The 26,256-nt window shown below is 34.1% G+C and overlaps 4 protein-coding genes across 10 annotated transcripts; 1 reads left to right on the top strand and 3 right to left on the bottom strand.

The window, feature by feature from the left end:
- Positions 1–1,452: 1,452 nt before the first annotated feature.
- Positions 1,453–4,525, bottom strand: LOC144548023 (putative disease resistance protein RGA1). 2 transcript variants are annotated; one of them, XM_078296714.1, is made up of 2 exons: positions 2,574–4,525; positions 1,453–1,569 (listed from the first exon to the last, which is right to left on the bottom strand). In XM_078296714.1, exons 1-2 carry the CDS (start codon positions 4,521–4,523, stop codon positions 1,561–1,563), a joined length of 1,959 nt encoding a protein of 652 aa, XP_078152840.1. In that variant the 5' UTR covers positions 4,524–4,525; the 3' UTR covers positions 1,453–1,560. The 2 variants fall into 2 exon arrangements, with proteins under 2 accessions (XP_078152840.1, XP_078152841.1); XM_078296715.1 differs by lacking the exon at positions 1,453–1,569 and having other exon boundaries at positions 2,726–2,758; positions 3,028–4,525.
- Positions 1,453–26,256, bottom strand: LOC144548020 (putative disease resistance protein RGA1). 4 transcript variants are annotated; one of them, XM_078296709.1, is made up of 5 exons: positions 25,446–26,256; positions 22,315–25,005; positions 21,824–21,854; positions 21,639–21,727; positions 1,453–1,537 (listed from the first exon to the last, which is right to left on the bottom strand). In XM_078296709.1, the coding sequence occupies exons 1-4, from the start codon at positions 25,815–25,817 to the stop codon at positions 21,672–21,674; spliced, it is 3,150 nt and encodes a 1,049-aa protein (XP_078152835.1). In that variant the 5' UTR covers positions 25,818–26,256; the 3' UTR covers positions 1,453–1,537; positions 21,639–21,671. The 4 variants fall into 4 exon arrangements, with proteins under 4 accessions (XP_078152835.1, XP_078152834.1, XP_078152836.1 ...); XM_078296708.1 differs by lacking the exon at positions 1,453–1,537 and adding an exon at positions 20,958–21,313; XM_078296710.1 differs by lacking the exon at positions 1,453–1,537 and adding an exon at positions 20,958–21,281.
- On the top strand, positions 7,103–9,991 carry LOC144548155 (kinesin-like protein KIN-UB). Of its 3 annotated transcripts, XR_013509268.1 has the most exons (6): positions 7,103–7,478; positions 7,737–7,823; positions 7,915–8,069; positions 8,242–8,295; positions 8,534–8,693; positions 9,391–9,991. XR_013509268.1 is itself a non-coding variant. In XM_078296860.1 (5 exons), the coding sequence occupies exons 2-5, from the start codon at positions 7,746–7,748 to the stop codon at positions 8,619–8,621; spliced, it is 375 nt and encodes a 124-aa protein (XP_078152986.1). In that variant the 5' UTR covers positions 7,103–7,478; positions 7,737–7,745; the 3' UTR covers positions 8,622–9,380. The 3 variants fall into 3 exon arrangements, 2 of the variants coding, with proteins under 2 accessions (XP_078152986.1, XP_078152987.1); XM_078296860.1 differs by lacking the exon at positions 9,391–9,991 and having other exon boundaries at positions 8,534–9,380; XM_078296861.1 differs by lacking the exon at positions 9,391–9,991 and having other exon boundaries at positions 7,104–7,478; positions 7,740–7,823; positions 8,534–9,380.
- Positions 11,710–15,768, bottom strand: LOC144548022 (putative disease resistance protein RGA1). Its single transcript, XM_078296713.1, has 3 exons — positions 15,299–15,768; positions 12,205–14,862; positions 11,710–12,064 (listed from the first exon to the last, which is right to left on the bottom strand). Exons 1-3 carry the CDS (start codon positions 15,668–15,670, stop codon positions 12,056–12,058), a joined length of 3,039 nt encoding a protein of 1,012 aa, XP_078152839.1. The 5' UTR covers positions 15,671–15,768; the 3' UTR covers positions 11,710–12,055.

Raw genomic sequence — 26,256 nt, 5'->3', positions numbered from 1 at the left:
TCAAAATATTCTATTTTTTTCATTTAACCTAATATATATATAATCTATCATTTGATAATTGTATTAAATTTAATCTCCACCAACCGTAAAAACCAAACGAATACTATTATTTGATAATTGTATTAAATTTAATTTATAATATATTCAATTCAAATTAATTATGGAACAAGTTGTTGTGTATTCCTTGAATAATAGAAGCATCAAACTTAGAAATCTTGCAAGTTCATGGGTTTTATTTTGGTTACTTCTATTTAGTATGAATAGAAAGAAAAAATGTGATTAGCATGCACCATATAATATAATAAGATTCTGCATTTAATACCCCCAACTTATTTGGATAATTACCAACGGAGGACCTAAATTAAAAGAAAAGTGAAAATTAGTAGAACCAAAAAAGGTCATGCCTTGAATTTTCTGTGTTAAATTCGTCTAACTAATGTGTAACAAGTCAAGATGTTTATTTATCGTGGCAGGGGTTGTTCTACAAAAACTGTAGCAACAGTACTGCCAAAACGACAATGCAATAGACATAGGGGTGCAAACGGATCGGATACAGACTGCATACTGGTAAAACCATATCCGTATCCATTTTTATTTTTTAGATACGGATTGGATATCCGATATCCGTAGATATATACATAAATATTTTTACAATATATACTACATTATATGGTATATATTAACTATTCGGATACAGATGATTAAAATTCAAAATCATATCCGTATCAACACGGATATTTAGATATTCGGATATCGGATATCCGTATCTAATTTTCACATACGAATCCAGATATGGTCCGATATTTATCCAATCCGTTTGCACCCCTAAATAAAAAAACAGACATCTCTCAAATTTTTGAATGCGATAACAAAACGGGGACCAATTTAAGATTTGTTCTCCATTGAAAGGATCGTTTTCAGAGATTTTGTTCCTTCAAAAGGTTGGACTCAAAATGATTTTGTCACCCATTGGGACTCAAAATTGATTATCGAAGTGCTGTTTAATCAATTAATTTTATGTCTAACAAAGAGAAAAAGGCCTTATCAGAAAGTTGAAAATATATTGGAGATAAATATAATAAAATGACAGATATCCAAATAACAACAAAAAATTGGCCAATTTAAAATTTCACCGTCGGCTTGCTTAATCATTCTTCAACAGTATGTTTGGTTCCAAAACAAGAATAACTAGAATAGACAAATCAAAAATATGTATCGTTTATCTTAAGAATAGTCAAATATCAAAATTCTTAGAAATAGTCTATTCTAATATGACAAAAAGTTTGGCTTCCCCATTATGACTATTCTAATACAAACAAACACCGAATAGGCTTATTCCAAATAACCTATTCACAACCCAACCAAACATATCCCAAGAAAATAATATTTGAAGAAAAGAAAAAGAGTATAGAAAAAAAGAATACAAAAGCAATGAAAATGAGTCCTCACAATCAAAGGGAATTCTTATCGTTTATTACAAATCATATAATAAATTGGATAGTAAATTCATTTCTATCGACGGTCATGGAGGGGACTCCTAAGTGTTCATTGTGGGTGACGTCAAAAACCCTGCAAAAAAAATTGGACAAGAGCTTATGTATCAGAAACAAACAAGTAATATAAAAAATGGGGTCAATTTTTCATATACCCTTCAAGAGTTGTTAAATTTCTTATTTACCCCTCTACTCTTAGTTATATCTCACATATCCCTCAACTCTTATTTTTCTTTTCTATTTACCCTTTGAATTAATAACCCACAATTAAATATCATCTAATTTATTTGTTTTCCATTATACCCTTATTCTTTCTCTTTGATTTAAATTTTGCAAAGGACACCATTGTTGTTGGTAAGGGTTTAATTTAGTGGTATGATAGCAGACATTGTATTATTTATTACATTCATGTCATTTGGATAAAGGGAGTGTAGTTTTTAAGTACCATCATTATCATACGTCAGCTGATCCAATTCATCCTCACTATCTTCATCTGAACATGAGAAAGAAAACATAAATATTTTGCAATTGTAAGGTACCTTGAAATAAAAATAAATATGAAACTAAAGCAAGAGAGGAAAAGAGAGACCTGAAAGGCTTTGATCAGAACCTTCATGGCTCTGCATAAAACGAAAATAAAATTATTCACGACATTGACATTAAAGTGTACTCACTCGCGGGTGTGTTTTGTGGGAGAGAGAGAAAGTGGTCTTTGCACAACAATGATGTTCTTTGTAAAATTTAAATCAAAGAGAAAGAATAAGAATATAATGGGAAATAAATAAATTAGATAATATTTAATTGTGGGTTATTAATTCAAAAGATAAATAGAAAAGAAAAATAAGAATTGAGGGATATGTGAGATATAAATAAGAGTAGAGTAAATAAGAAATTCAACAACTCTTGAAGGATATATGAAAATTTAACACTAAAAAATGAAATATTTATTTGTCGAAAGAGGAGCAGCTTGATTAGTCAACATCTTACCAAGGCTTATGGTTACATAAAAGTGAAAAAGTTCAGTGGTCAAAATCTAAATATTCAAATAATAATAAATATAATAATAATAAAATTATGAACCTTTTTAGATTTTCTGTAGTCAGGGCAGCCACAACCACGAACCAACACATCACAAGGCCCAGATGGAATCAACCAATCCGGCAGCAAATGAAGCGAACCACAGGATGTAATTGACAACCATGTAAGTGATGAAATGCTCTGCCGATTAATTTGTGGTATTTCATGAGATAAATCACCAAATACCTCTGTAGATTCCACCAACTGCAGTCCATCCATTGTTAGTGATTTCAGGGTATTACACCTACCAATTGACAGTGTGTTCAACATATCTAGATGCCCAAATCCGGTAATCAACTCCAGGTGCTCACACAACCAAATTTGTAAATATTCAAGCTGGGAGGGCAGCTGCTCCAGCTGTATAGTTCGGATACTAGAACATTGATGAATGACGAGGTACTGGAGAGTGTGAAGATTACCGAATGGAAGGGATTGGATATAGCCACAACTTCGTAACCTGAGTTCTTCAATTGACTGCAATAACAATGGATCCCTCATCCATCCTGGTACTATGGTAGAAGGGTAACCTGATACTAGAAGTTTCATGAGGTTAGGATGTGGCTGGAGGCATTCTAACAAGGAAAAATGTACATCATCTGTGCCAACTATCCCACCTTCACAAGCTTCTGGTACGAGTTTTAATTTCAGCTGTGAGTCCATGGTGGATGCAAATACATCCTTATAATCCCAGAATAACTGCAAACTCTCAAGTTTGCACTTATTTCTCAGGTTAGCACGCTTGGCATCTTCTAAATTATTAATGTAATTTAAATTTTGAAAACAGAGCATCCCTTTAAGGTCCTTCATATCCTTTAACCAACCTATAGTTCTAACTTTCCAACATGCTTGAACTTTTGTTATTGACGGAAAATTAACAAGACCATGGGGGACATAATCCACGAATTGACTGTCAATAGTTAATTCAAGTAAGTTAGTAAGTGAACAGAGCGATTTTGGTATCTCTTTAAGGTTGTCACCAGAATCAATACATAGAAACTGTAAGTTAGCCAGATCACCAATATTGTCAGGTAGATATTCAAGGGAGTTACAATCAACTTGTAAATCCACCAAGTTGTAAAGGAGGCCAATGGATAATGGTAACATTTTAAGATGTGTAGAACTAATACTTAGATAGGTAAGATGTTTCAACTCGGAAATGGAGTGAGGAATCTTTGTCAAACTATCCCATTCCATTATCAATACCCTGAGCACTTCAAATTTAGTGAGGTCACATAAGGTTACGCCTTTCGAAGAATCTTGACAATCAACCATCAACTCTAAGTTAGGGTCAAAATACTTTTCCCATGTTCCCAAATATTTTCCCATATCAATAATAATAGTTCTTAAACCCTTCATATTTTCTTGGGGAATTCGATTTACATATCCCAAGCCCATGGAACCGCCTACATATAAATGGTATACTTCTCGCGAGACGGTTTTCTCTTGAATATCAAGTGGCTGATTGATCTCCACCGAGTAGTGTTCATTCTCAGAATTAAGTCGAGCAAGATCATGGATTATATCATGCAACTTACTATAATCTTCTTCGGGATCTACACCTGCATCATCAAGAAAGGACCTCTCTTTTAACTCATTATAATATTCAACACCAATTTCTGTGATTTCTCTATTTCTCCGGGACTCGATGTACCCATGAGCAATCCACGACCTTATCAAATCCATTTTTTCTAACTCGTAATCTTTTGGATACGTTGAGCAAAACAAAAAACATGGCTTAAGATGAGCAGGTAGATGAGCATAACTAATTTGAAGTGCTGGGAAAATCTCTTCTTTTGATTCTTTTATTTCCCAAAGACCACTTTCCAGAATCTCCCTCCAAACCTCTTCATCAGTTTCATGCCTAAGGAGACTTGCTATTGACTTTACAGCCAGTGGTAACCCACCACACTTTCTGGTAATCTCCCTTCCCATATCTACGAAGTGTTTTGGCATGGTGCAACTTGTACCACTAAATGCATAATGCTCAAATAACCATTTGGGATTTTTTTTTTGGAAAAAGAGGGAATAGGCGGACAAATTAAGAGGGAATACGAAAACTTAGGTGAAACACAGAAATAGGAGGGAAGGTGAAAAAATTAGGGGAAATATGAAATTCAAAAAATGAAAAACCTAAATTAGGTGGCTGCGCACAGAGAGAAGAAGGTAATGAAAAGTCAGAGGTAAGTAGAGAATTCATATACTCTGAGGTAAATGCTTTTGAAATATATTAAAAATGATCACATAAAAGACAAAAAAAAAATGAAAACTTTTTAACATTGTCCGTAATTAATTGAAAATCTGTAAGAAAATTTCATCATATTTACACTACACAATTTATTAACTTGCAAATATATTACGACATGTAAAAGTACAACAGCAAAGAAAGGAACCTTGAAGTATCAATGTTTGAGATTCCCACCAAATTTTTGTGAAGTTCCATCCAAATTTTTCTGTTGCCGCCAGAAATTTCTTTTACCAATAATAATTCATATGCATTACTCAATTCTAATTCCATGCAATTGAATGTATATCATCCGTTAGATTGCAAGCCCACTCCATCTGAAGTGATCATTTTACAAATATGTTATTATTTCTTAAACTAATCGTGCAATTAAAGGTCTCTAAGCCGCACCCCATGAATATGATTTGGTCGCTGACAGATGGGTTCCACCTGATAAGCTCCGACACCCTTTTTTTCCCGATTTTTTTAAAATTACCCAAAAAAATAAATAAATTATTAATAATAACCAGTTTTTTGAAAAAAAATTTAAAAATGTCCAAACCGTCTCAAAATTCGGCGGTCCTGAACGTTTATTCCGAACCACGGTCAGTCCGAGTTTTTTTTTTTTTTGCAATTTTTTTTTTTTTTGGCAAATCAAATTTGCACCTCTGGTTAACATAGCAAAACACTTTCAAAAATCGTGAAAATTGACCGACATGTAGTCTTGACATCGTAGAACAGGACTTTGAAGTTTCATAGAAAATCTCTGAACAGGTCGTGAGATATCAGCTCTCAAAAATTGCCCGAACTGCTGAATATTTCATTATGAACCCAATTTTGCACATCTGCTTAACATAGCAAAACACCTTCAAAAATCGTGAAAATTACCGACATGTAGTGTTGACATCGTAGAACAGGACTGTGAAGTTTCATAGAAAATCTCCGAACAGGTCGTGAGATATCAGCTCTCAATAATTACCCGAACTGTTGAATATTTCATTATGAGCCCAATTTTGCACATCTGCTTAACATAGCAAAACACTTTTAAAAAGCGTGAAAATTGACTGACATGTAGTCTTGACATCGTAGAACAGGACTGTGAAGTTTCATAGAAAATCTCCGAACCAGTCGTGAGATATCAGCTCCCAATAATTGCCCGAACTGCTGAATATTTCATTCTGATCTCAATTTTGCACATCTGCTTAACATAGCAAAACACCTTCAAAAGTCGTGAAAATTGACCGACATGTAGTCTTGATATCGTAGAACAGGACTGTGAAGTGTCATAGAAAATCTCTGAACAGGTCGTGAGATATCAGCTCTCAATAATTGCCCGAACTACTGAATATTTCATTATGATCCCAATTTTGCATATCTGCTTAACATAGCAAAACACCTTCAAAAATCGTGAAAATTGACCGACATGTAGTCTTGACATCGTAGAACAGGACTTTGAAGTTTCATAGAAAATCTCTGAACAGGTCGTGAGATATCAGCTCTCAAAAATTGCCCGAACTGCTGAATATTTCATTATGAGCCCAATTTTGCACATCTGCTTAACAAAGCAAAACACCTTCAAAAATTGTGAAAATTTACCGACATGTAGTGTTGACATCGTAGAACAGGACTGTGAAGTTTCATAAAAAATCTCCGAACAGGTCATGAGATATCAGCTCTCAATAATTGCCCGAACTACTGAATATTTCATTTTGATCCCAAATTAGGGATCAGAATGAAATATTCAGCATGAAACTTGGGATCATAATGAAATATTGAGAGCTGGTATCTCACGAATTGAGAGCCGATATTGAGAGCCCAAATTTTAACCAGATGTGCAAAATTGGGCTCATAATGAAATATTCAGCAGTTCGGAAAATTATTGAGAGCTGATATCTCACGACCTGTTCGGAGATTTTCTATGAAACTTCACAGTCCTGTTCTATGATGTCAAGACTGCATGTCGGTCAATTTTCACGATTTTTGAAGGTGTTTTGCTATGTTAAGCAGATGTGCAAAATTGGGCTCATAATGAAATATTCAGCAGTTCGGGCAATTTTTGAGAGCTGATATCTCACGACCTGTTTGGAGATTTTCTATGAAACTTCACAGTCCTGTTCTACGATGTCAAGACTACATGTCGGTCAATTTTCATGATTTTTGAAGGTGTTTTGCTCTGTTAACCAGAGGTGCAAATTTGATTTGCCAAAAAAAAAAAAATTTTGGTTCAGACCACTGATAAATTCGGCGGTTTTGAACCACAAAAAAAAAAAAAAAAAACTCGAACTGACCGTGGTTCGGAATAAAGGTTCAGGACCGCCGAATTTTGAGGCGGTTTGGGTATTTTTAAAATTTTTTCAAAAAACTGGTTATTATTAATAATTTATTTTTTTTTTTTGGGTATTTTTAAAAAAATCGGCTTTTTTTCTCTGGAAACTTCATCTCTTCCCTCCTAATTTTTGTCCACAAATCAGTTAAGTGTCGATCGCTATAACTCATTTCTCCCTCCATTTCACTTTAGTCCTCTTCTAATTTTTCCCTCTTGCCACCAGAAAAGTCATTTCCACCAAAACCCTAGCAAACTACAGTACCGTGCCTCGAAAGATATATCGGCAAATGGAGGTAAAATTGAGCAGCCGCGATTGTAAGCGACATGTCATTTTCGTCAAAAAATTCTCCGCACCTTACTTGTAAGTGCTCAACTCCTTGAAATTGAAGGCCTTATATTGTGCTCTGCACACCTTAAAAGAAATTGTAAAAGTAAGAAATGTGTGTAAGATATTCTCTACTGGTACTGGTACAAAGGTGTACCAGGAACAGTACCATATAGGAAAGGTGTTTAAGATAAATCAAAGGTATCTAGAACAATATTATTTCCTTTGATTGCCTGTATACCATTTATTATCTTCTATTTACTTTGTCTTTTGACTGGAAAAAAAAAATACTAGCAGGATTATATGGAGTCAATTAAGAAGCTAGAGGAGAAATGGAAGATAAACCAACAATTCATTGAGAAAACCCGAGCTGAACTAGAGGTTAGTATTAACTGTTAACTTCTTCTGCCTTTGATATTCAAAAATCTAAATTAAGTGCTGATACAATTCTTACATATGTCTTTCTCTACAGATTCCAACAGAAACAAAATCAGATGAGCTATTAGAGGTGAGAAACATGCTCGAGAATAAAAAGAACTTGAGGCAATCATCTCAAGATGAGATTGTTGACCTTAGACATCAAGCACAACACTGGATACACCTTGCGAGCATTTATACAAACACCTTGTGAGCCATATTACTATTGAGCATTTATACAAACACTTTGTTGTTCTTTTGTTATTTAATTGACAGGAATTGAACTATCATGCGCAAGAAACTGTAATTAAGATGGTGAATTTACTAGAACATTTCTTGTTAGATGAATTTTCTGTGAGGCATTTACTCGAACACCTTGCAGGCTATGTTATATTTGGGTGCTACAACAAGAAGCAACATACTTCGTCCACGTCAGGTTATGCTATACTGCCTTTTTATATCAAAAATCTAGCCTGACCAATGCAGCTCTTAGTGTATATACATAGGGACCTTTTGTTTGTACTCATCTGTAACAATATTGGATGGAGTACCAAATCTGTAACAACACTGGTACCGGTCGGTACACTCATATTTGCCGCTGTCAGAGAGACTAGTTTCAATTTTGTGAGGTCATACTGTCGATTTTGATGGGCCTTTCATGAATAAATTTTCAGGCAAGAAAGGCTACAAGCACTAGTGAGAGGCCATTTGGTAAGGAAGCAAGCCATGGCGACTCTGCGGTGCATGGTCGATGAGGCATAAACACAGAGTTACCAGCACCCAGCTCAAATCCAGAGATCGTCTCGCCAGCATCCGTGGTACCAGCGATTTTATGTAAGTCAAAATTAAGGTTCTGCTTAATTGTTATATCAAGAAAATAATTCAAGTATCAATACTTCCATAGGAATGTGTGCTGTATAAATTTGGTATCCATACTTCCAACAATGGAGTAAGAAATTTTACTGCACCTATGCGTGCTGAAATAATGGGCCTGGTTAGTGTCTCTAGTTGAGGGCAAATAAATAGCTGGTATATGGTTAGTGTCTCTAGTTGAAGACTAAAACCTAAAAAATGATATAAATTACAAATTTTAAGTAGATATAGAACATCATTGGGTTGTATCAATCAAGTGCTTTAGTATACGGGTACAACACATCACAGTTAGGTAAATGCTACAATTCAAGTTTACCATTTAGGGTATGATTACCATATAATTCAGGTTTTTGTTTTTCCACCATACTCCTAATTCGGAGGTATGCATCTGTTGAACTCCACATTTTAAGTTCTCAACCTCTTTTACATTTGATTTTTGAGCTTTTGATGTTTTCAATGACATTAATTTCTTTTGGCGTATATATAGACCTGAATAGAGGTTGTTCCAATTTCATCCTCTATCTTTTGGCATCATGATACTATGCTACCAAATTTATAAGAGTTAGAATTATAATTTTTATTTGTTTTGTGGATGTTTTTATTATGGATTCGATTTTTTACTCATTTGTATTATTTTTGCAAATTGTTTTTGGGATAGGAAGGTGAAATTTTGCCTCAAACTCAAGTTGCCGTTGGTGTATTGAAGGCTAACATAATATTGAATATATTCAAGTTTTGAAAGTTCTCTGAGCCAATCTATGTTTCCCAATAAATGAACTGCAGATTAGTTGTGCGGCCCAGATAAATATAAAATTTCTCCATTTTGAAGGTGTTTTGGTTTATTATTTTTTTGTTAAATTTCGGTGATTTAGGAGCGCAAGGGAGAGCGGGTTTCACCGGGGATGACTTAACCAATTGTGTCGGTCCACCTCTATTTCAGATCTCCACTAACTATGAACCGAATTGGTTTGGTCATTTATTATTATGATGAAAAAGTAATCAATATGTTTTCTGATAATTAAAACATTGAAAGAGTAATATATTGGGCCGTCCTTCATTTTCCAGTTTGGGCCGTCTTCTTTTAAATCAAATTTAAGCATGCAATTGGACCGATGTCTTTTACCTGCTTAACTTTGAAAATGTTCAATAGATGTTTCTGGCTTGTTTGCCTTATTACTGAGATGACTTTTTTTTTTTAGGAACTGATTTATATGTTAATAACTTTGGTCCCTTCTCAGTAATTTAAAATTAAGGTTGAGTTAATTATGGTTTTGTTATATATAATTCCAAGTTATTTTGCCAATGTGATGGTGGATATAAAAAAATAAAAAATATATATAAGAATTAAATACGATATTGTAATTTGTTTTCGATGGATCATATGTCAAATTCGAAGCATTTTACAAATAATTTAGTCACCGGTTTATTGTCAACAAAGTTAAACCGTTATTTGATAAATGCAAAAAAAAATCTTGCCCTCCAATATTAAAAGTTGTTGCGTATTCCTCCAATAATAGAAGTTGTTGCATATTCCTTGAGCTATCTAATTTATACCAAACACATGTATAATTCTATTTTGTTATTATAATAGTTGTTGTTTCGTTATTACTGCTTGATTTGCTTTAAGATTCGTGCCAACATAGTTAAAACTTAATTACTCTGAATAGCTCCGTAAATCTAAACCATCCATATAAATTTTAATACAGATTGGTCGGTTTATAACTGACTTTGGATGAATTTTTGTCCAAAGCCCTTAGAACAAAAACTCCACCCTTTTTTTTAAGATATATCATCACAAATTCACAATTGCATTTTTCTCTCTAAACAAATCCGAAATTTTATCATAGGAAGGGGTACAAGTACAACAATTAATGATACATTTTTTTGGTCTAATTGCTAACATCCCCCAATTAATCATTAATGTTTTTCAATTTCCTTATCGGAAATCAAAATATTCTATTTTTTTCATTAACCTAATATATAATCTATTATTTCATAATTATATTAAATTTTATCTCCACCAACCGTAATAACCAAACAAAATACTATTATTTGATAATTGTATTAAATTAAATTTATAATATATCCAAATCATAATTATGGAACAAATGGTTGTCTATTCCTTCAATAATAGAAGCATCCAAATTAGAAATCTTGCCCTTTTTTTAGTTCGTGGGTTTTATTTTGGTTACTTCTATTTAGTATGAATAGAAAAAAAATGTGATTAGCATGCACCATATTATATAATATATAATAAGATTCTGCATTTAATACCCCCAACTTATTTGGATAATTACCAACGAGGACCTAAATTAAAAGAAAAGGTAAAAATTAGTAGAACCAAAAATCATATCCGTATCTGCATCTACTGATAATTACTTACTGGTAAAATTATATCTGTATCCGTTTTTATTTTTTGAATACACATCGGATATTGGATATCCGTAGATATATACATGAATATTTTCATAATATATGTTACATTATGTAGTATATATTTACTATTCGGGATAATTAAAATTCAAAATCATATCCGTATCAGTCACATACGAATCCGGATATGGTCCAATACTTATCCAATCCGTTTGCACCCCTAAAGAAAAAAAAAATAGACTTCTCTCAAAATTTTGAATGCGATAACAAAACGGGGACCAATTTAAGATTTGTTCTCCATTGAAAGGATTGTGTTCAGAGGTTTTGTTCCTTCAAAAAGTTGGACTCAAAACGATTCACCCATTGGGATTCAAATTGATTATCGAAGTGTTGTTTAATCAATTAATTTTATGTCTAACAAAGAGAAAAAAGCCTTATCAAAAAGTTGAAAATTGGAGATAAATATAATAAAATGGCAGATACCCAAATAACAACAAAAAATTGGCCAATTTAAAATTTCACTGTGGGCTTGCTTAATCATTCTTCAACGGTATGTTTGGTTGCAAAACAAGAATAACTAGAATAGTCAAATCAAGAATAGGTATAGTTTATCTTAAAAATAGTCAAATATCAAAATTATTCGGAATAGTCTATTCTAATATGACAAAAAGTTTGGATTCCCTATTCTGACTATTCTAACCCAACCAAACACCGAATAGGTTATTCCAAATAATATATTCTCAACCCAATCAAAAATACCTCAAGAGAAGAATATTTGAAGAAAAGAAAAAGAGTATAGAAAAAAAATACAAAAGCAATGAAAATGAGTCCTCACAAGCAAAGAGAATTATTCTCATTTATTACAAATCATATAATAAATTGGATAGTAAATTCATTAATTTATATCGACGATCTTGGAGGGGACTCCTAAGTGTTCTTTGTGGGCAACGTCAAAAACCCTGCAAAAAAAATTGAACCAGAGCATCTTGATTAGTCAACATCTTACTAAGTTCTATGGTTACATAAAATTGAAAAAGTTCAGTGGTTAAAATCTAAATATTCAAATAATAATAAATATAATAATAATAAAATTATGAACCTGATTATATTTTTTGTAGTCAGGGCAGCCACAACCATAAACCGACCCATAACAAGGCCCAGATGGAATCAACCAATCTGGCAGCAAATGAAGCGAACCACAGTATCTAATTACCAACATTGTAAGTGATGAAATGCTCTGCCAATTAATTTGTGGTCTTTCATGAGGTAAATCACCAAATTGCTCTGTAGATTCCACCAACTGCAGTCCATCCATTGTTAGTGATTTCAGGGTTTTACACGAATGAATTAACAGATTTTTCAACATATCTAGATGCCCAAATCCGGTAATCAACTCCAGGTGGTCACACCAAGAAATTTCTAATATTTCAAGCTGGGAGGGCAGCTGCTCCAGCTGCATAGTTCGGATATTAGAACATTTAATAATGTAGAGGTACTTGAGAGTGTGAAGATTACCGAATGGAAGGGATTGAATATAGCCACAACCTTTTAACCTGAGTTTTTCAATTGACTGCAATAACGATGGATCCCTCATCCATCCTGGTACTATGGTAGAAGGGTAACCTGATACTAGAAGTTTCTTGAGGTTAGGATGTGGCTGGAGGCATTCTAACAAGGAAAAATGTACATCATCTTCGCCAACTATCCCACCTTCACAAGCTTCTGGTACAAGTTTTAATAACAGCCGTGAGTCCATGGGGTATAAAATTCCATCATTATAATCCCAGTGTAACTCCAAAATCTCAAGTTTGCACTTATTTCTCAGGTTAGCACGCTTGGCATCTTCTAAATTATTAATGTTATTTAAATTTTCAATACAGAGCATCCCTTTAAGGTCCTTCATATCCTTTAACCAACCTATAGTTCTGACTTTCCACCATGCTTTAACTTTTGTTATTGACGGAAAATTAACAAGACCATGGGGGACATAATCCAAGAATCCACGGTCAATAGTTAATTCCAGTAAGTTAGTAAGTGAACAGAGCGATTTTGGCATCTCTTCAAGGTTGCCACCAGAATAAATATATAGAAACTGTAAGTTAGCCAGATCACCAATATTTTCAGGTAGATATTCAAGGGAGTAACTATCAACTTGTAAAGCCAGCAGGTTGTAAAGGAGGCCAATGGATAATGGTAACATTTTAAGACGAGTAGAACTAATACTTAGATAGGTAAGATGCTTCAATTCGGAAATGGAGGGAGGAATCTTTGTCAAACTACCCCATTTCAATATCAATACCCTGAGCACTTCAAATGTAGTGATGTTACTTAAGGTTATGCCTTCCGAAGAATCTTGACAATCAACCATCAACTCTAAGTTAGGGTCAAAATACTCATCCCCTGGTGCCAAATATTTTCCCATATCAATAATAATAGTTCTTAAACCCTTCATATTTTCTTGGGGAATTCGATTTACATATCCCAAGCCCTTGGAACCGCCTACATATAAATGGTATACTTCTCGCGAGACAGTTCTCTCTTGAATATCAAGTGGCTGATTAATCTCCACCGAGTAGTGTTCATTCTCAGAATTAAGTCGAGCAAGATCATGGATTATATCATGCAACTTACTATAATCTTCTTCGTTATCTGTACATGCATCATCAAGAAAGGACCTCCCTTTTAACTCCATATAATATTCAACACCAATTTCTGCGATTTCTCTATTTCTCCGGGACTCGATGTACCCATGAGCAATCCACAACCTTATCAAATCCATTTTTCTTAACACGTAATCTTTTGGGTACATTGAGCAAAGCAAAAAACACGGCTTAAGATAAGCAGGTAGATGAGCATAACTAATCTGAAGTGCTGGAAAAATCTCTTCTTTTGATTCTTTTATTTCCCAAAGACCACTTTCCAGAATCTCCCTCCAAACCTCTTCATCAGTTTCATGCCTAAGGAGACTTGCTATTGACTTTATAGCCAATGGTAACCCACCACACTTTTTGGTGATCTCCCTTCCCATATCTACCAAGTGTTTTGGCATGGTGTAACTTGTACCACTAAATGCATAATGCTCAAATAACTGCCAGCACGAATATTCAGATAAGTTACTTGGGTCAAAACAGGTTGTTGTTTCCATGACCTTAGCTACCTTTTCATTTCTTGTTGTCGTGAGAATTCTGACCATCCTTGCTTCTTTAAAAGGAACTCGGAACAACTCCCAAAGTTTACGATTCTCGTTCCACACGTCATCTAAAACAAGTAGTATTGTTTTTCCCTTCACAGTTTTTGCAAGCTTTTCTTGTAATTGGCTTAACTCACTCAAACCGTAATTGTTTTCGGTGACTGATTCAATGATTGCTTTAGTGAGTCTCCCAACATCAAATTCTTCGGAGACACATACCCACCCCTTTAAATCAAAGAACTGGGAAACCCCCTTATCTTTGTAGACCAATTGGGCAATGGTGGTTTTTCCGAGACCACCTTTTCCAATAATTGAAATGACCGAAAAGGGTTTTTCTTTTTCAGATAGTAACAAATTGATTACCTCCTCTATTTCAGCATCTCTCCCAAAAATGCTTGCCTCATCTACCATGTGACCCGTTGGGGGCCGTAAAAGTTTATTGTGTAGACGCCTCGCCCCATCACTCTCGCTTAATTGAAGAGCCTCACGATCCTTTGCTATTTCATCAAATCGACTTCTTATTTTGTTAAGCCGATCAACAATGCCATCAGGAATTGGTACAATGTACTGTTAAAAAAGAAATGAATTACAATACTAAATTTCAGTAATTTGTTAGCTGAAAATGATAATTAAGGGATCAAGGCGCCTAGAATGTGAGTGACTTCTCCATCCTTTTGCAAATTGACCTCCGACTGTTTAATAAATAATCGAATATGTACGGAAATAAGTTACATGTACAAGTTCATTAGATTGGAACAATATATGTACTGTCCAAAAAGGAATTTATTAGATTCGTATGTCAAACTTTGTAATTTTATAATTAAAAATGATATTCAAGGGATCAATTGACACTCTAATGTTAGATTTGAAAAGCTTATTATAAAATAAGTGACCACTCCAGTGGATACCAATCCAACGGAGAAAGAAAACAAATTGCATTTAGTAACACTATCACAAGTAAGATCCGTTAAATTTCTATATGCACAAGATACTAACTACTAACCTCTATCTGTTTTCTCTTGTGAAGACCTGAAGCTTCGGAAGCCTTTCTTGCCTCTACTTGGACACGTGTGACCTCATACTGGTACTCGCTGAGCACATCGTCAGCATCATAAGCGACCTTCTTGAGCTCCTTGAGCCACAACTTGACAGAGCGGTCTCTGATCTCTCTCTCCTCAGCATCGTACTGTGTGGCCTTGATTCGCTCCAGAGTTCGCATCAACCTCTCAAGATCCTCCTGAACAGCTCGAGCACGCCCCCTTTCGGAGTTATTTGATGAAGAGGAAGAGGAAGAAGGAGCCTGCGCAGAGGCTGTAATAGAGGGGAGCAAATTGGTGGCTAGAGAGAGCAGAGAAGTTATCAAATTCCCTACCATGTTTCTCTATAGATTAATTTTTGTGAAGAGGAAAGAACTTTAGATCTGAGTTGTAAAAGAGAGAAATGTGTAAAGAGTAAAGAGCAGCAGTGTCGAGAAGCGAGTAAAGACTTAATGGTACAGTAGTCAATGCTTATTTAATATCTACCTTTTATTTTATAGCGGAGTGGGGTTGTTATGTCTATAATTCTATATGTTTTGGTGAAATTGTACGAGTCACATGCATTTGTTGAAGGAAGTTGCCTAACACTATTATTCATTCATGGACGGGTACATAAATGAACTTGCATGATTGAAGGAAGTTGCCAATTAAGATTTTGTTATGGGAATTAGAATTTTTTTATAAACCATAATTAGAAAAAAAAAATTTATCAAACCAATACGATATTTTTTTTTTACAAAAACTACAAGGACTGAAATAATTACTTGCAAAGAGTTAAATTACTTGCAAACTAAATAATTCTACAATTAATAGTTACACTACATAAATTTAAATTACAGTAAAAAAATAAATCATTCATACTACATGCAAAAATCTAAATTACTCTACATGTAAACTAAAAAATTCTACAATTAATAATGAGCTAGGCTACGGTGAGTTGTGAAGTAAAATACGTTTCTATTTCACGCCGTATTTTTATTTTGAAAGTCCAAATTACCGATCCGAACCGTTAGATATTTAATCCATATTGAAATGTGCTTGGAGACCAAAATTTACATTTTTTGGAATTTTTTTACTATTTATTTAGCATTTTTTAAAATTGTTATTTTGCTGTGAACAATAAAAAATAGTAAAATTTTATGGACCATCAGATCAGCGACTTTCAAAATTGCTTAATAAATAGCAAAGCAGTATGATTATTTTTTCTTAGGAATGGTGAAAGTATTACAAAATAATATTGATAATCAACTTGGTATATAGGTCCCACCTGCAGTGAGTCCGTGTCCCCACAGGTACCTGAGGTAATACAATTCAAAAGGTTGGACGGCCCAAATTAATGAGCAAACTCAATCCAGAGCCAGTTAGGACTATAGAGGGCCTGCTTTCAGATTCACGTCACATGAAAAGAACGGTCCAGATTTATGACTTGCATTGCATCTCAGGTACTTAGGGACGGTGACACGGAGTCACCTGCAGTACCGCAGCAGATGCTCACTCAAAAGCTGACCGGTGTCCGGATCCTCTAAAGTAACCCAACTTTTGAGTTTTGGATCGAGACCGTCCGATTTGAATCCGACGCTCAAGATAGTATCAGAATTCAAATTTGTTTCTCGGAATGTCTGCGCTCCACTTCGGATGAATTATCGCAGATTTAAATCAGATGTCGTGATCTAAAACTCAAATTTTGAGTTACTTCACTGGATCATATATCAAATTTCGATGGATCATATATCAAATTTGACGCAATTTACAAATAATTTTGTTTCCAGTCGATTGTCAACAAAGTTAAACCGTTATTGATAAATGCAAAAAGAGAAATCTTGGCCTCCAATAATAAAAGTTGCTGCATGTTCCTCCAATAATAGAAGTTGTTGCGTATTCCTTCAACTATCTAAATTATACCAAACACATGTAGAAATTTTATTTTGTTATTATAATAGATATTGGTTCGCTGTTACGTCAGATAAATTTATCATCAAATTTGTTACATTTTTTAAGATATATGATCACAAATTCACAATTGCATTTTTCTCTATAAATAAATCTGAAATTTTATCATAGGAAGGGGTACAACTAGCTAGGGGTGTTCATCGGTTCAGTTCAATTCAGTTCAAACCGAACTGAACTAGGCAAACTAAAGTTATAATTCTGTTTCAAAAATAGAACCGAACCAAACTGATTTAGCATTGCAAACAAACCGAACCAAACCAAAATTTTATTTCTGTTTGTTCTGTTCAAATCGAAATATATTAATTTTTTTATTTAAAGCAATTGATTTATAATAAACCGAAGTATATTAAGAAATAAAACCGGGGTATTAAGAAATAAACTGAATTATTTAAAGCAAATGATTAAGAAATGAACCGGGGTATTAAGAAATAAACCGGAGCCATCCTGACCAAATTCATAATATAATAAAGTTTGGTCGGTTCAGTTATTTCGGTTTTGAAAAATTTCAAATCGAACCGAACCGAAATTATAATTCAGTTTTAAAAAGCAAACTGAAACGAACCATTAAATCAAAACAATCAAACCGTTTGATCCAAACTAATTTGGTTTGGTTCAAAACCGAATAAACCGGATCTAATGAACACCCCTAGGTACAACAATTAATGATAGAATTTTTTTGGTCTAATTGTTAGCATCCCCCAATTAATCATTAATGTTTATTAATTTCTTTATCGGAAATCAAAATATTATATTTTTTTATTTAACCTAATATATAATCTATTATTTGATAATTGTATTAAATTTAATCTCCAAAAACCGTAATAACCAAACAAAATACTATTATTTTGATAAATGTATTAAATTGAATTTATAATATATTCAAATCATAATTATGGAACAAATTGTTGTGTATTCCTTCAATAATAGAAGCATCGAACTTCAAAATCTTGCTCGATTTTTTTTTTAGTTCATGGGTTTTATTTTGGCTACATATATTTAGTTTGAATAGAAAAAAATGTGATTAGCATGCACCATATCAGGACTACTATAATATCACGCATATTTTTTTGGGATCCAACCCTCTATCTGTCAAGAGAAAATCTAAGCCGTCCATTGAAAAGATCTGAGCCACTCATCAAAAATATAGTTCAATATCAGCCATTAACCATCAATTTCGATTTTATGTATCTATTTCATATTGTCAATCGTGTAGAAATCTAAATTTAGTTTAAAACGTACTGACCACATGAAAAGACACATGAAAATTGTATCATTTAAGACAACTTAGAAGGATGCGTTTCCTGTCTTCGCTTCTTCCCAACGTGAATACGCGTCTCTATCCTTTTTTTCGAACCACCGACTAGGCATCTCCTTTTTCCATATGCTGCACGAGAGCAACAGAGAGAGAGCGCGAGACGAGCAGAGAGACGGACAACGACGGCGACTTTAGAGTTTCCATTTCGCATCAGGCGGTGCCTCTAGGGTTTCCATTTCGTGGCCAAGGTGAACGGCGACGGTTCTGATTCAAGAGTTCCTCAGAGAGACGACCACGTGCTCTCTCTCTTCGCTCCCTCCCTCTTTCCTTTTCTCTCTTCGTTAGCCGGATATTATTTAAATTATCAATCAAACGAGTAATTATTTTGGTTTAATTTCATTCTTATGTTAATATTTTTTTTCGAAACTGACCTAAAATAATCTAACAGGATCACCTTGGAGTCGATATTTTATAATAGAATGTATGGATTTAGTGCTGTTTTACATGATGCAAAGGTTATTGCTTTCATTGTCATTTGACTCATTTCTTTGGATTTACTACTGGGGTAAGTTAAATATATTTTGGTAATATACCAGAATGTCTTGGTCTGTTTGCCTCTGATTAAACTATCTTTATTTCAACTAAGCCTCACATAACTATCATTTTATGCAATTTAGCTTTAACATCACCAAATTTTCTCCTCATATGTATCATAATTTTAGTAGTTTTTAGGAAAGAAAGTGAGATTTGGATGCAGTGTTCTTTTGTTTAGAACGGCATAGCATGAAACTTTTATTAATAATTTTATTTCAGAGTTATTTATAATTGATTATCTCCCCTAAAATTATTTACTAATAATATAGACAAATAATATATTATCAAGCTCTAAAGTTATTGTTGGCTCTTATTATTTACTAATACATGATAAAGAAATCAAATAAAATTAAGAACATCTAAAATAAATTATCAAAACAATATTTTAATTTCCGTTGCAATGCACGGACACTTAACTAGTAATATAATAAGATTCTAAATTTAATACTCCCAACTTATTTGGATAATTACTAACCGAGGACCTAAATTAAAAAAAAAAGTAAAAATTAGTGGAACCAAAAAAGGTCATGGCTTGAATTTTCTGTGTTAAATTCGTCTAACTAATGTGTAACAAGTCATGATGTTTATTTATCGTGGTAGGGGTTGTTCTGCAAAAACTATAGCAATTGTACTGCCAAAACGACAATGCAATAGACATAGGGGTGCAAACGGATCAGATACGAACTGGATACTGGTAAAACCATATCCATATATGTTTTTTATTTTTTGGATACGGATCAGATATCAAATATTCGTAGATAAATACATAAATATTTTCATAATATGTACTACATTATGTGTCGTGTATATATATATATATATATATATATATAGTTAGGCTGGGGTGCTATGGATAGCATAGTGGCCTCTATGCTACGGCTCAATATTCGAGTTTTCAAAATCCAAACGGTCGATCCGAACCGTTCATCTTATTCTCCATATTAATATCTGCTTGGAGACCAAATTTTATAATTTTCTGAATTTTTTTACTATTTATTAAGCCACTTTGAAAATCGCTAATCCAACGGTTTTACTGTTTTGTGCAGCCACCGTTGGATCAACAATTTTGTAAAATACTTAATAAATAGTAAAAAAATTCAGAAAAATGTAAAATTTGGTCTCCAAGCAGATATTAATATGGAGAATAAGATGAACGGTTCGGATCGACCGTTTGGATTTTGAAAACTCGAATATTGAGCCGTAGCATAGAGGCCACTATGCTATCCATAGCACCCCAGCCTAACTCTCTCTCTCTCTCTCTCTCTCTCTCTATATATATATATATATATATATATATATATATTTATTATTTGGATACATATAATTAAAATTCAAAATCATATCCGTATCCGTACAGATATTCAGATATCGAATATCCATATCTAATTTTCACATACGAATCCGGATATGGTCCGATATTTATCCAATCCGTTTGCACCCCTAAATAAAAAAAAAAAAAAAAACCAGACTTCTCTCAAATTTTTGAATGCGATAACAAAACGGGGACCAATTTAAGATTTGTTCTCCATTGAAAGGATCGTGTTCATAGGTTTTGTTCAGGTTGGACCCAAAATGATTTTGTCACCCATTGGGACTCAAAATTGATTACCGAAGTGCTTTTTAATCAATTAATTTTATATGTAACAAAGAGAAAAAGGCCTTCTTAGAAAGTTGAAAATTGGAGATAAATATAATAAAATGGCAGATATCCGAATAACAACAAAAAATTGGCCAATTTAAAATTTCACCATCGGCTTGCTTAATCATTCTTCAATGATATGTTTAGTTGCAAAACAAGAATAATTAGAATAGCTAAATCAAGAATAGGTATCGTTTATCTTATTAGAATATTCAAATCTCAAAATTCATAGAAATGGTCTATTCTAATATGACAAAAAGTTTGAATTCCCTATTTTGACTACCCTAACTCAACCAAACACCGAATAGGCTATTCTAAATAACCTATTGTCAACCCAACCAAACATACCCAATAGAAGAATATTTAAAGAAAAGAAAAAGAGTATAAAAAAATAATACAAAAGCAATGAAAATGAGTCCTCACAAGCAAAGAGAATTCTTCTCATTTATTACAAATCATATAATAAATTGGATCGTAAATTTATTTCTATCGATGGTCTTAGAGGGGACTCCTAAGTGTTCTTTGTGGGCCACGTCAAAAACCCTGCAAAAAAATTTGGACAAGAGCTTATGTATCAGAAACAAACAAGTAATATAAAAAATGGGGTTAATTTTTCATATACCCTTCCAGAGTTGTTAAATTTCTTATTTACTCCTCTACTATTAGTTATATCTCACATATCCCTCAACTCTTATTTTTCTTTTCTATTTACCCTTTGAATTAATAACCCACAATTAAATATCATCTAATTTATTTGTTTTCCATTATACTTATTCTTTCTCTTTGATTTAAATTTTGCAAAGGACACCATTGTTGTTGGTAAGGGTTTAATTTAGTGGTATGATAGCAGACATTGTATTATTATTACCTTCATGTCATTTGGATAAAGGGAGTGTAGTTTTTAAGTACAATCATTATCATACGTCAGCTGATCCAATTCATCCTCACTATCTACTTCTGAACATGAGAAAGAAAACATAAATATTTTGCAATTGTAAGGTACCTTGAAATAAAAATAAATATGAAACTAAAGCAAGAGAGGAAAAGAGGGACCTGAAAGGCGTTGAACAAAACCTTCATTTATCTGAGTAAAATGAAAATAAAATTAGTCATGACATTGACATTAAAGTGTGCTCACTCGCGGGTGTGTTTTGTGGGAGAGAGAGAAAGTGGCCTTTGCACAACAATGATGTTCTTTGCAAAATTTAAATCAAAGAGAAAGAATAAGGATATAATGGGAAATAAATTAATTATATAATATTTAATTGTGGGTTATTAATTCAATGGGTAAATAGAAAAGAAAAATAAGAATTGAGGGATATGTGAGATATAAATAAGAGTAGAGTAAATAAGAAATTCAACAACTCTTGAAGGATGTATGAAAATTTCACCCTAAAAAATGAAATATTTATTTGTCGAAACAGGAGCAGCTTGATTAGTCAACATCTTACCAAGGCTTATGGTTACATAAAAGTCAAAAAGTTCAGTGGTCAAAATCTACATATTCAAATAATAATAAATAAAATAATAATAAAATTATGAACCTGATTAGTTTTTATGTAGTCAGGGCAGCCACAACCATAAACCGACACATCACAAGGCCCAGATGGAATCAACCAATCCGGTAGCAAATGAAGCGAACCACAGGATAAAATTTCCAACATTGTAAGTGATGAAATGCTCTGCCGATTAATTTGTGGTCTTTCATGAGGTAAATCACCAAATTGCTCTGTAGATTCCACCAACTGCAGTCCATCCATTGTTAGTGATTTCAGGGTTTTACACGAATTAATGTACAGTATTTTCAACATATCTAGATGCCCAAATCCGGTAATCAACTCCAGGTGGTCACACGACCAAATTTCGAATTTTTCAAGCTGGGAGGGCAGCTGCTCCAGCTGTATAGTTTGGATACTAGAACATTCAGTAATGCAGAGGACCTTGAGAGTGTGAAGATTACCGAATGGAAGGGATTGAATATAGCCACAACTTTGTAACCAGATTTCTTCAATTGACTGCAATAACAATGGATCCCTCATCCATCCTGGTACTATGGTGGAAGGGTAACCTGATACTAGAAGTTTCTTGAGGTTAGGATGTGGCTGGAGGTATTCTAACAAGGAAAAATGTACATCATCTGCGCCAACTATCCCACCTTCACAAGCTTCTGATACAATTCTTAATTCCAGCTGTAAGACCACTCTGTATCCAATTCCATTGCGATAATCCCAGTTTAACTGCAAAATCTCAAGTTTGCTCTTATTTCTCAGGTTAGCACGCTTGGCATCTTCTAAATTATTAATGTTCTTTAAATTTTCAATACAGAGCATCCCTTTAAGGTCCTTCATATCCTTTAACCAACCTATAGTTCTAACTTTCCAACAAGCATTAACTTTTGTTATTGACGGAAAATTAACAAGACCATGGGGGACATAATCCAAGAATCGACGGTCAATAGTTAATTCCAGTAAGTTAGTAAGTGAACAGAGCGATTTTGGTATCTCTTTAAGGTTGCCACGAGAATAAATACATAGAAACTGTAAGTTAGCCAAATCACCAATATTTTCAGGTAGATATTCAAGGGAGTAACAATCAACTTGTAAAGCCAGCAGGTTGTAAAGGAGGCCGATGGATAATGGTAACATTTTAAGACTTGTAGAACTAATACTTAGATAAGTAAGATGTTTCAATTCGGAAATGGAGTGAGGAATCTTTGTCAAATTATTCCATTTCAATTTCAATACCCTGAGCACTTTAAATTTAGTGAGGTCACATAAGGTTACGCCTTTAAAACACTCTTCCAATGTTCCCAAATGTTCTCCCTTACCAATAATAATAGTTCTTAAACCCTTCTTATTTTCTTGGGGAATTCGATTTACATATCCCAAGCCCATGGAACCGACTACATATAAACGATGTTCTCCCATATCAATAATAATAGTTCTTAAACCCTTCTTATTTTCTTGAGGAATTCTATTTACATATCCCAAGCCCATGGAACCGCCTACATATAAATGGTATACTTCTCGCGAGACAGTTCTCTCTTGAATATCATGTGGCTGATTGATCTCCACCGAGTAGTGTTCATTCTCAGAATTAAGTCGAGCAAGATCATGGATTATATCATGCAACTTATTACCATCAAGAAAGGACCTCTCTTCTAACTCATTATAATACTCCACACCAATTTCTGTGATTTTTCTATTTCTCTGGGACTCGATGTACCCATGAGCAATCCACAACCTTATCAAATCCTTTTTTTTTAACACGTAATCTTTTGGGTACATTGAGCAAAACAAAAAACATGGCTTAAGATGAGCAGGTAGATGAGCATAACTAATCTGAAGTGCTGGGAAAATCTCTTCTTTTGGTTCTTTTATTTCCCAAAGAGCACTTTCCAGAATCTCCCTCCAAACCTCTTCATCAGTTTCATGCCTAAGGAGACTTGCTATTGATTTTACAGCCAATGGTAACCCACCACACTTTTTGGTAATCTCCCTTCCCATATCTACGAAGTGTTTTGGCATGGTGCAACTTGTACCACTAAATGCATAATGCTCAAATAACTGCCAGCATGAATATTCAAATAAGTTACTTGGGTTAAAACAGGTTGTTGTTTCCATGACCTTTGCTACCTTTTCATTTCTTGTTGTCGCGAGAATTCTGACCATCCTTGCTTCTCTAAAAGGAACTCGGAACAACTCCCAAAGATTACGATTCTCATTCCACACGTCATCTAAAACAAGTAGTATTGTTTTTCCCTTCACAGTTTTTGCAAGCTTTTCTTGTAATTGGCTCAACTCACTCAAACCGTAATTGTTTTTGGTGACTGATTCAATGATTGCTTTAGTGAGTCTCCCAACATCAAATTCTTCGGAGACACATACCCACCCCTTTAAATCAAAGCACCGGCAAACCCCCTCATCTTTGTAGACCAATTGGGCAATGGTGGTTTTTCCGAGACCACCTTTTCCAATAATTGAAATGACCGAAAAGGGCTTTTCTTTTTCAGAAAGTAACAAATTGATTACCGCCTCTATTTCAGCATCTCTCCCAAAAATGCTCGCCTCATCTACCATGTGACCCGTTGGGGGTCGTAAAAGTTTATTGTTCAGATGCCTCGCTCCATCACTCTCGCTTAATTGAAGAGCCTCACGATCCTTTGCTATTTCATCAAATCGATTTCTTATTTTGTTAAGCCGATCAACAATGCCATCAGGAATTGGTACAATGTACTGTTAAAAAAGAAATGAATTACAATGCTAAATTTCATAATTTGTTAGCTGAAAATGATAATTAAGGAATCAAGGCGCCTACAATGTGAGTGACTTCTCCATCCTTTTGCAAATTGACCTCCGACTTTTTAATAAATAATCAAATATGTACGGAAATAAGTTACATGTACAAGTTCATTAGATTGGAACAATATATGTCCTGTCCAAAAATGAATTTATTAGATAAGTATATCAAACTTTGTAATTTTATAATTAAAAATGATATTCATTAAGGGATCAATATACTGACACTCTAATGTTAGATTTGAAAAGCTTATTATAAAATAAGTGACCACTCCAGTGGATACCAATCCAACGGGAAGAAAACAAATTGCATTTAGTAACACTATCACAAGTAAGATACGTTAAATTTCTATATGCACAAGATACTAACTACTAACCCCTATCTGTTCTCTCTTGTGAAGACCTGATGCTTCAGAAGCCTTTCTTGCCTCTACTTGGACCCGCGTGACCTCATACTGGTACTCGCTGAGCACATCCTCAGCATCATAAGCGACCTTCCTGAGCTCCTTAAGCCACAGCTTGACCGAGCGGTCTTTGACCTCCCTCTCCTCAGCATCGTACAGTGTGGCCTTGATTCGCTCCAGAGTTCGCATCAGCCTCTCAAGATCCTCACGAACAGCTCGAGCACGCCCCCTTTCAGAGTTATTTGATGAAGAGGAAGAGGAAGAAGGAGCATGCGCAGAGGCTGTAATAGAGGGGAGAAAATTGGTGGCTAGAGAGAGCAGAGAAGTAATCAAATTCCCTACCATGTTTCCCTGTAGATTAATTTTTGGGAAGAGAGAGGAAAGAACCTTAGATCTAAGATATGAAAGAGAGAAATGTGTAAAAAGTAAAGAGCAGCAGTGTTGAGATGTGAGCAAGGTAAGCTCTTGAAAATGGCGTGAAAATGAGGAGCGAGTCAAGACTTAACTCTTACTTTTTCTGTTTTAGTGGAGTGGGATTGTTATGTCTATATGCTTATTTACCTTGTACTTTTTTTTTTCCAGTGGAGTGGGTTGTTACCAATTTTTTTTAAATTATCCCTCAAATTTTTTTTTTATTAATAATAACCAGGTTCCAGCTAAATTTTTAAAAATAGCCAAATCTCAGATTTTTTCCGCGTCCCGGAATTTTTATTCCGGGCCGCGGAAAAAATCCACGCTCTGAAATTTTTTTTTTTAGAATTTTTATTCCGGGGCACGGGTTTCT

Source organism: Carex rostrata, chromosome 32, assembly GCF_964058835.1.
Source record: "Carex rostrata chromosome 32, lpCarRost1.2, whole genome shotgun sequence".
In the NCBI taxonomy this organism is placed as follows: Eukaryota; Viridiplantae; Streptophyta; class Magnoliopsida; order Poales; family Cyperaceae; genus Carex; species Carex rostrata.
This window is presented reverse-complemented; position numbering and strand designations above follow the sequence as displayed.